Source organism: Carassius carassius, chromosome 17 (assembly GCF_963082965.1).
Source record: "Carassius carassius chromosome 17, fCarCar2.1, whole genome shotgun sequence".
Classification (NCBI taxonomy): Eukaryota; Metazoa; Chordata; class Actinopteri; order Cypriniformes; family Cyprinidae; genus Carassius; species Carassius carassius.
The window spans coordinates 33,750,367-33,761,045 of NC_081771.1; the positions used below are offsets into that span (position 1 = coordinate 33,750,367).

The window sequence follows — 10,679 nt, forward strand, 5'->3', positions numbered from 1 at the left end:
TCCCTTCACTTGTACTGAACTCTGTGTGTGTGTGTGTGTGTGTGTGTGTGTGTGTGTGTGTGTGTGTGTGTGTGTGTGTGTGTGTGTGTGTGTGTGTGTGTGTGTGTGTGTGTGTGTGTGTGTGTGTGCAGTAATCACCAAGATTCACATTCATGCACAAATGATAATGATAATAAGGTGTTTGCATAGTTTACTGCCACCGATGTTTCTTCGTGGACACAAACACTAGATGTTTTTCTCTATTGTGTGTGTGTGTGTGTGTGTGTGTGTGTGTGCAGTAATCACCTTTAATGCACGTCATCTTTAGCGTTTCTCCGTCTCTTTTAGTTGTAAATGTCAGTAGAGAAAATAATGCACAGGACTCTGGAGTAAATTACTGGAAGAGCGTTTAGATCATAATGGACGGAAGAGGTGAAGCTGGGTGACTTTTTAGCTGCAGAAAGAGAAAAACTGACGCAGTCTGACGCATAAAAGATCCACAAAAACACACAGGAGGGATGATTAACACCACCAGTCCTCACGCAATCCCTGATTTACCTTCCCGAGATGTTTCTATAACATCCATCTGTTTGTTGGACACTAAAATCAGCAAGAAATCAAAGTGGACTTAATTTATTCTCTGAAAGCATGTTCCTGATCTTGATCGTGATTTACTCATCCACTCTTAATGAATGCAGATCCTCATTATTAATCTTGTCTAGACACCGTAGAGTTCACACAGTAACTCTTTACCTATCCTTCACCTGATGTGTTAATTGTGGTGAATTTTGGTAATCTTCATTTAGAAACTGAAGTGCATAAGTTCAGATCGGTGAGGTCTATGATCAACATCTTCCAGAAACATCTGTAATAATGTCAAAATTATGACTTTAAAAGTTAAAATCGACATACTAAGTAATATTTGAGTTTTAAAAAAATTTAAATGATATGCTATGTCATAATTGTGAAATAAAGTCAAAATTGTAATATTAAGTTACATAAATATGAGATTAAAATTTTGACACTGGATCATATTCTGCAATAAAAAGTCAAAATTAGGAATTTAAGAGTTATAATTAACAAACTAAGTTGAAATGATTACAGTCACAATTATGAGATGTCAAAACTGAGATAAAAAGTCGAATTTGAAATAAAAAAAATCATGATTATGAGATTAAAAATCTAAATTATGATGAAATTGACAAATCAGTTTAAAAAGATTAAATTATGACAAACTAAGTTCAAAATCAAAAAGTCTCATAATTTCTACTCTAATTTCATAATTTTGAGGTCATCATTTTGTATGTTTATCTCGTAATTTTGACTTAGTATGTAATAATTATGACATGTAAAATTGTATTTTGTTAGTATAATTAACACATTTAAATCATTTTAACTTTTCATCTCATAATTATGGCTTATCAAAGCATTTTTTTTAATGTGGTGGAAATATTTTTCATATGGTTTTGGGGGTTTTATTGGGGCAAAGCAATTTTTCAGTGCAGATATTTCTCATATTCAGGTTGGTCAAGTCAATTCACTGTGGTAGAAATGTCACTAATGTGACACAGTCTGCAGATATATTCATTCTAGCCAGTGACCAATAAAACATCAACTGTCCGAGTCTTTCACTGGGCTGGTCAATGAGCTCATGGTTTCCATTATTAACGATCATTCAGACTTTTCTGGCAGGACTGTTTATTGAGATGTATGAGTGTGTATCCAGAAGCTGCACAGCATCACAATAGACCAGAATAAGGGGCAAAATAATGATCCAGTGCTCTGATTTCTGCATCATAATTGGTGTCGCTCAGTCGGAGGATGAACTAGAAGCAGTCAATGGCATCTAGACTTCATCTACAGTATATATTAAATCACACACTCTGTGTTTTCTTCCTGTGCTCCTAATAAAGTGTTTTTTAGCTGAAGTCATGCACTCGTCGGGTCAGTCTGCGCCGCTGCCGCTGCTGTAGTGCACTAATTATCCCACATTAGTGTTCAAGCAGAAACAACATCAGCCAACGGTACCTGACAGAACAAACGTAATCACGCACCCTTCTCTGTCGCTGCCACTCATTTCCCACTCGGTCGGGGTCCAGGATCGCATTCTGCGTGCTTCTGCGCCGCTGTGCTGCATCTATAACACATGTTTGAGTCAGTCATTATATAGAAACAGCAATAGATAAGATGAACCCTCAGTAAACATTTAAATCCACTTCAGTTCTAGTGTCTTAATTCAAAAATGAGCGTTCTGTCATCATTTGCTCACATGCACATCATTCCAAACCAGAATGACAAAATATCCACACACATTTACATCACATGTTGGGCATCACTTTAAATTCTGTGCATCATATGACTTCAGGAGTGAAGTCACTGCTAAAATGCTGGAGTAAAGCCTGTTGATTGGAAGGCTGTTCTGTACGTTACCTTTCTACGTAAAGCGGAATACATTGCATTATATGCAATTTTTCTGTCAAATGTATGTTTTTTGGAAAATATGGGTGGCACATCATATATGATTATTATTTATATAAATCGTTTTGTTTATATTTTCATGAATGTACATTAGTTATTAACAGGCCACTTCCAATTAATTTAACCCCTGTATTGTTCTGGTGGTTATAAGGGCATTTTAGGGTAAAAAGCATATTTGTGTAGTTGAAGGAGATGGTATAGAAGCTATGAAACAAATTAAGGTAATTGTGACTTTTTATCCTTTTCACAGTTTACATCAAACAATTTAGACTTTTTGCTGAGAATTGCGAAATATAAAGTCAAAACTGTGATATAAAACCTTGTACCTATACCTTATTATATAATGGAAACAAAAACCAAAAAATGTTGAAATGGAAACTCAGAATTTCAAGAAAATTGTGAGATATAAACTCACTTCTGAGGGTAAAAAGTCAAAATTGTTAAACTTGCAGTTAAGAGTTTATAACATGTTATTGCAAATATGAGAAAAAAAGTCTGAATTGTGTGATAAGAAGTCGCATATTACTTTTTCAAATATTTCATATCTATTAGACTGGTATATATCACTTCATGAAGCATGCTATCAAAAAATATACAGACACCGGTATGCCATCATAAGAACCTTGGTGAATTTTTGGGAATGGTACAAATGCTGTCACTGGGTCAGCATCCTTTCAAACAGTGCTAATATGTACCTTTAAACAACTAATATGCAATATTGATGAATTAGGTACAATACCATACGTTTTGAAAATGAAATTACCTTTTTTGTGTGTGTATGCACTACTGTGATGATGTTTTGGGTCTGGTTTAACAGACATGGTCACTGTATGCTGTAGTTTTATGGAAAAGTCACACATTTTGCCGGGATCATTTTTGGGTGTAATTATTTCTTTAAATCTGTCTGTCTTTGTAGACCCATTGAGTAACCAGTATTCTGTCTCACTCGTAGATCAGATGGGCAGCAGCTGATCGCTGTAAGGCTCAATCTCTCTTAAACCGATGGAGGTACATCGACATCTTTCCCCTCCCTCCACAGAAGAAGCTCCAGCCTGGACTAATGCCTCCTCCTCCGTGATTCCCAACCAAACCTTCCCTCCTCCGTTTCTCCTTCTGACAGAGAACTGGACCAACAGCCGAACTCCAGATTATGCGCCAGGAGTCGCCGGGATCCTCATCCCTCTCATCTACATCACCGTCTGCATCGTGGGTCTGATCGGAAACACTCTGGTCATCCACATCGTGCTGCGATATTCCCAGGCGGAATCGGTGACCAATATCTACATTCTGAATTTGGCCATCGCAGATGAGCTCTTCATGCTGGGCCTGCCGTTCCTCGCCGTTCAGAACGGCCTGCTCTCATGGCCCTTCGGATCACTGATGTGTCGCCTGGTCATGACTGTAGACGCCATTAACCAGTTCACCAGCATCTTCTGTCTGACGGTGATGAGTATCGACCGCTATCTGGCCGTGGTGCATCCACTCCAGTCCTCTAGGTGGCGCCAGCCGCGTGTGGCCAAGACGGTGAATGCTACAGTATGGGGGGTCTCTTTTGTAGTGGTTTTACCTGTGGTTGTGTTCGCTGGAGTTCTGCAGGACGATGGGAACTGCAGCATTGTGTGGCCCGAGCCGGCAGAGGTTTGGAAAGCGGCGTTCATTGTATATACCGCGACTGTTGGGTTCTTCGGTCCTCTAGCGGTCATCTGTCTCTGCTACCTACTGATCGTGGTGAAGGTGCGCAGCTCTGGACGAAGAGTCCGCGCCACATCGATCCGCCGCCGGAAGTCTGAGCGCAAGATCACACGAATGGTGGTGATCGTCGTGGCCGTGTTCGTCTTCTGCTGGCTGCCGTTCTACATCTTAAACATCGTGAATCTGCTGGTTCTCTTGCCGGGAGAGTTCAGAGGGCTCTATTACTTCGTTGTGGTTCTTTCGTACGCAAACAGTTGCGCCAATCCCATTCTGTACGGGTTTCTCTCTGATAACTTTAAAAGAGGTTTCCGGAAAGCTTTGTGTAGATCCTCCAGGCGTGTGGAAAACCAGGATCAGCTGCAGGGAACAGGAATGGTTGCGTTACCGCTAGAGGAGATACGAAGAGAGCATCTGAAGGGGAGCGAAGCAGAAGAACACGAAGCAGACCGAGAGATGACGAAACTCCAGAACGGGCGTCATGAGGACGGCGCTGCGGGAGGAACGGATGGCTCCATCAGCCCGACCTCTGACCCCACAGCTGTCCGTAATGGAGCACACCGGACACACAAACACCTGCCGGAAAACAGTGATGACAAACGCTCGGTCCTGGAGATCAGCTGTTTGTAAAGTGAAATGTGAATGTTCATTTATGACTATTAAATGCACCATCAATTTAACCCTGCCAGCTGTGATCAATCAGAAAATATGACCTTTGCTCCTGTTCTTTATTTGTATGTCCATCTGTGATGAAACTGATTGTGTTTGTATGTGCACCAATAATGTGATTCCCAGTAATCAGAGTTAGGACTTTACACCACACAAGCAAACATTATTATGAGTATTCACTAAGAAGTGTGCTTATTTTTACTGCCATTATTGTTATCTCTTTGGCATAAGATTCTCCAGTCAAGTAGTTCCAGATGCCAAAATCAGACTGTACTGGAAGTCGAAACGCCTGTAGATCCTCTAACAATTACATCAAACAAAAAGTTGATTTATTTCACTAATTCCATTCAAAAAGTGAAACTTGTATATTCATTCATTACACACAGACTGATATGTTTCAAATTTTTATTTCTTTGAATTTTGATGATTATAACTGACAACTGAAGGAAAATCCCAAATTCAGTATCTCAGAAAATTATAATATAACTTAAGACCAATACAAAGAAAGGATTTTTAGAAATCTTGGCCAACTGAAAAGTATGAGCATGTACAGCACTCAGTACTTAGTTGGGGCTCCTTTTGTCTGAATGACTGCAGCAATGCGGCGTGGCATGGAGTCGATCAGTCTGTGGCACTGCTCAGGTGTTATGAGAGCCCAGGTTACTCTGATAGTGGCCTTCAGCTCTTCTGCATTCTTGGGTCTGGCATATCACATCTTCCTCTTCACAATACCCCATAGATTGTGTATGGGGTTACGGTCAGGCGAGTTTGCTGGCCAATTAAGAACAGGGATACCATGGTCCTTAAACCAGGTAGTGGTAGCTTTGGCACTGTGTGCAGGTGCCAAGTCCTGTTGGAAAATGAAATATGCATCTCCATAAAGTTGGTCAGCAGCAGGAAGCATGAAGTGCTCTAAAACTTCCTGGTATAAGGCTGTGTTGACCTTTGACAGACGCTGACAGACGCTGTCTGTTGTTTAAGAGTGTCTTGACACAAGGAGTGCGACAGCTGAAACCCATGTCTTGCATACGTCTGTGTGTAGTGGTTCTTGAAGCACTGACTCCAGCTGCAGTCCACTCTTTGTGAATCTCCCCCACATTTTTGAATGGGTTTTGTTTCACAATCCTCTCCAGGGTGCGGTTATCCCTATTGCTTGTTCACTTTTTCTACCAAATCTTTTCCTTCTCTTCGTCTCTCTATTAATGTGCTTGAACAGAGCTCTGTGAACAGCCAGCCTCTTTTGCAATCACCGTTTGTGTCTGGCCCTCCTTGTGCAAGGTGTTAATGGTCATCTTTTGGACAACTGTGAAGTCAGCAGTCTTCCCCATGATTGTGTAGCCTACAGAACTAGACTGAGAGACCATTTAAAGGCTTTGCAGGTGTTTTGAGTTAATTAGCTGATTAAAGTGTGGCACCAGGTGTCTTCAATATTGAACCTTTTCACAATATTCTAATTTTCTGAGATACTGAATTTGGGATTTTCCTTAGTTGTCAGTTATAATCATCAACATTAAAAGAAATAAACACTTGAAATAAATCAGTCTGTGTGTAATGAATGAATATAATATACAAGTTTCATTTTTTGAATGGAATTAGTGAAATCAACTTTTTGATGATATTCTAATTATATGGCCAGCAACTGTAACCAGTGAATTACCAAATCACATAGCAACTCTCTAGCAACCACCTAAATACATTGACAACCATGTCATGTATGGAGAGCATACAGCATGTAAACCAAAGAGAGCAGCTGAATATCGGACAGTTTGGTGACTGCTGCAGTTTTGTGTTTATTGTTTTCTTCATATCTCTGACAAAGACCTGAAACCTAAATGAGGCCTACAGTTTCCAGATTTCATTCATACATTCCAGGCTATAAAAATTTATAATATGTATTAAAAATATACCGTATATTGACATATCCCAATGCAGTAATCTGTTTATATGAGGCAAGGTTTAATCGCAATATTGCCTCAATCTCATGATAGTTGCATTATGAGGATGCATGTAACAGCAAGAAACTGGGAAACATCACTATGTTTACATGCACTAATTTTCCGTCAATCCGAATGAATCCATTCTGATTTCAGATTCTTAAACCCTAAGAAATGCAATCTGATTCATAAATTCATTTACATGTGCATTACATGCATTCTGAGCAAAACTCTAGTGCATGCACATGCAGCAGTTGATGCGATCAGAACTGGAGAAATCTCCTCCACTGTTCATAACACATAAAACATATGCAAGCATGCATCAGTGCACCTTGCAAGATATTTCTGAATCTGATTAAGAAAATAGTTTCAAGTTTCCGTTCTTGATTTACAATTTTTTTTCTATTTTGGGAATGTTTCAGGTGTACAGCAGCCCTTTCAATCAGATCAGATCAAGCTCAGTTGAATCATTTGAGGCGTTTAATGTGTTTCAGTCTGATAAATGGATTGAAAGCATGTAAATAATGTAGAAGTGAATCTGTTTGTCAAGAACAGTGTTGGACACTTTCCTGATGATCAGGATTGAGATCCTGTGAACAGATCAACATATTTCTCTGTTCTTCAGCTGAAGGGCAAAACCTGCAGCCGGTGACAGAGGACAGTGTGTGTGTGTGTGTGTGTTCACTGACATTTGAGGGCTCAAAGGGAGCCCAGTGCTGCTCTTCTCCTCACACGGATGCGCTGGCATGAAAAGCTATTGTTGATAGTTGCTCTTCTGGAGGACTGGCCTGTGATTGGTCACTGGTGTCATCCTGTGCTCTGTTATTTGTATATTAATGACTACAGACTGTATAATTGACCATTGACAAGGTTTGATCGTTTCCTCCATCGCTGTGCTTGTGTCATGTCTCTTATATCACCACTCTTTCTGCTCACAGAATAAAATCATTTACACTCCTTATCAATATTTCATCTCCATTTATTGATTTGGTAAGTACTCGTGTTTATGTGGGATCATGTATCTCATCTCTCTGACTCTTAACGTCCCTACTGTTATTTTTAGTGAGGTGAACAAAAGAGTGAATACCGAGGCAAATGAGACACAAATGCATTTTGCTGACTGTAACCTTTTAATACAGATCATATCAAACTGTTAATCTGTAACAAAATCTTTTATAATCACTGCATTGCAAAGTACATTTTATGGTGGAGAAAAACAGAACTCAAATGATGAAAACAATCTGCGATGCAGTTCCTGTATGATGACGCCGCTTCACTCGGGCACAGTGTCTCCGATCCACTTGAGATACGGAGGGTTTCCCTGATCGATGGGTAAACTGATGACCTCGGCCACTTCATACGGATGATTCGACCTGCGGAGCAAACCACACACTCACCTTTACTTATTCAACACTCTGCTGTAGTTTTAGATGAAAGCAGGAGCGTGTCATTCTGTCACGAGCAGAACCAAACACCGCTGCAGACGTGCACTGATATGTCTGCACAGATCATGAACTGTGAGTATTTTATAGCAGTTATTCTTCAAATAAAAACCAGAGTAGCTGATACCGGACATATTCAGCAAGAGCAGGAATCTTTGAACTTCTCGTCTTAATCATCTGGAAAAAATAAAACATGTAAAAACACTTGTTTAGTTTTTTGATATGTATTTACAAGCTCTGAAAAGGCACATTAGTGTAGATGGATACATACATAAATCAATGCAATTTTCCACTATTGTTGTGTTACCATATTTTAACATCTCTAAATGAACAGGATAATTCTCATTTGTGTGCAAACAGATCTGCACATTCTGTGTGTCTCCCTTATTCAAGGTTTCAAGAGATACCATTTTTTTTTGGCAAACAAAAAAAAAAAAGGTAAACTGAGAATCTCTAAATGAAAATGAATGTTAACAACACTTCTGAAAATACAACTTCCAACTGATCTCCATTACTTTTTAATGCATTTTACATTCTTAGGGTTTAAATATATCTGCTCCAAACCACTAGAATATGGAAACACCTCTTACAGCAGCTTCTGATCTTTCTCAGTATTTCCGTCTTTTTTTACAGTGCAAATGTCTAAAAATTATTAAATCACCAGGAGTAGCAAAATGACAGAAGATTGTTTTGTTAAATTGATCAAGTTTATGATTAAAACACAAATAATCTGTCTAAGAAAAATCTACTTAATTCAAAGGAAAACAATTTTTCACTCCCCACTGACACATTTTGCATTTACAGTAAATGTATCTTGATTTAAGGATGTTTAGAGATTTGGAAAGCAAGACAAAAAATATTGAGGAAGAGATTATTATTTTTTGCAATACATGCAACATATAAAAGGGCATGACTTGATGAATGTAAGACTTTCTGCTCTGATCTAAGAGCTTTTCAGGTCTTGTGTGGAAGGGGACAAGGACTGAAAGACAATGCAAATAAATCCAATCAGGAATCTGAAATGATTTTATGAAAATGCATCAAACTTTCCAAATTAAAATGTGTTTTTGCTATTAAAAAAACAACATGAAGGACTCTAATCTTTAGGAAAAGGAAACTGCCTGTAGTGCAATAACCGTGACTATATTCACAGTGAAGTTTAATTGCACAATCGCAGATTGAAGCATGCTGTCTTTAGGAGGTTTGGGAATCGTAATCACTTCTCCATGTGTTTGTGTGCAGCGTCATTAGATTTTCTTGAGGCTGAATAACAAAACATGATAGATAAATAACAGTGGAGAAACAGAGCAGAAACTGACCAGCAGAACTTCACTGTCCTCCTCGATCTTCCCCTGCCATTCGTACCTGCAGCACACACACACATACACACAGGTTTTTATGGTTTATGGGACTCTCCATAGGTGTAATGTAAACATCACACACACACTAAACACATTTTCACAGACACACACACTGTCACTCACACTCACTCACACTCACACACACTCCCACAGATACACGCTCACAGACACACTCACACACACACTCACACACTCTCACACCAGTGTTGTAGTCGAGTCACTATCTGTCGAGTCGAGTCCAAGTCGAGTCACCATTACTAGAGTCCGAGTCCGAGTCGAGTCTCGAGCTCCCAGTGCCTACACGTCTCCACTCTGGAACCTTCAAAGAACTGATCAAATGTATTAAAGAGGTTCTACAGTAAACAAAAATGACACCACTGTCACGATTGCAAAGGAAGTTTATTTACTGATTTGACATGTACACTTTGCAACACACTTTGCAACTTTATATGTTGCATTATTTGTCTACCAGATAATACCTGAATGCCAAAATGAATGCAGTGTCTTAAAATCCTGTCAAAGCTAAGGATATTCAGTGAAAACAATTGGCGTTGTTCAACGGTCGGGCATCGACCAATAAAATGTTCTCATTCGCACCAAAGCCCCGCCCCCAGCTCTGCTCTCTCACATCTGCATATACAAGTGCACAAGTGAGTTTTGCAACAGAATACCGCAAAAAGAGTAGCAAAATCAGAGCGCTAGGGTTTGAACTTGTACTTCCAGATCTGAGAGGTTGTAAGTGCCGACTTGACGTTGTGCAGCGTAACTGAAGTAAAGTGCAAAAGTAAATATGTCGTAAACATGTGTGTATGTCATTTTCTTTGTGTGAATGTCATTCTACACATTTGTGACTATTAATCTACAACTTCCAATTCAAAACACGGGTGTTTTGATCATTGTCTGTGTGTGCAAATTGAAAGATTCAGCTTTTCCCATCAGAGCTGTGAGTGTAAATTTTAACTTACAAATACAAATATTAATATGACAAGTTCTCACATTCAGATCTTCAACCTCTCAAGTTTAGCTACTGATTGACCTCCATACACACTCTCACACAGACACACACACACACACACAGACACACACACACACACTCTCACAGACACACTCTCACACAGACACACACA

General features: G+C 39.4%; 2 protein-coding genes across 2 annotated transcripts in view; one reads left to right on the plus strand and one right to left on the minus strand.

Annotated features, from left to right (window-relative positions):
- The first annotated feature begins 3,414 nt into the window (after nt 1-3,414).
- Nucleotides 3,415-4,944, plus strand: LOC132160646 (somatostatin receptor type 5-like). The gene has a single exon (XM_059570278.1). It carries the CDS (start codon nt 3,460-3,462, stop codon nt 4,774-4,776), a length of 1,317 nt encoding a protein of 438 aa, XP_059426261.1. The 5' UTR covers nt 3,415-3,459; the 3' UTR covers nt 4,777-4,944.
- Nucleotides 4,945-7,860: 2,916 nt separating this feature from the next.
- The window catches only part of LOC132160647 (protein CutA homolog), a 12,542-nt gene continuing 9,723 nt past the window's right edge, over nt 7,861-10,679 (minus strand). The window contains exons 5-7 of the mRNA XM_059570279.1: nt 9,511-9,556; nt 8,319-8,368; nt 7,861-8,122 (exon numbers count right to left, since the gene is read on the minus strand). Coding sequence (XP_059426262.1) covers nt 8,023-8,122; nt 8,319-8,368; nt 9,511-9,556 — 196 coding nt within the window. The 3' untranslated portion in view covers nt 7,861-8,022. The remainder of the gene's footprint in view (nt 8,123-8,318; nt 8,369-9,510; nt 9,557-10,679) is intronic.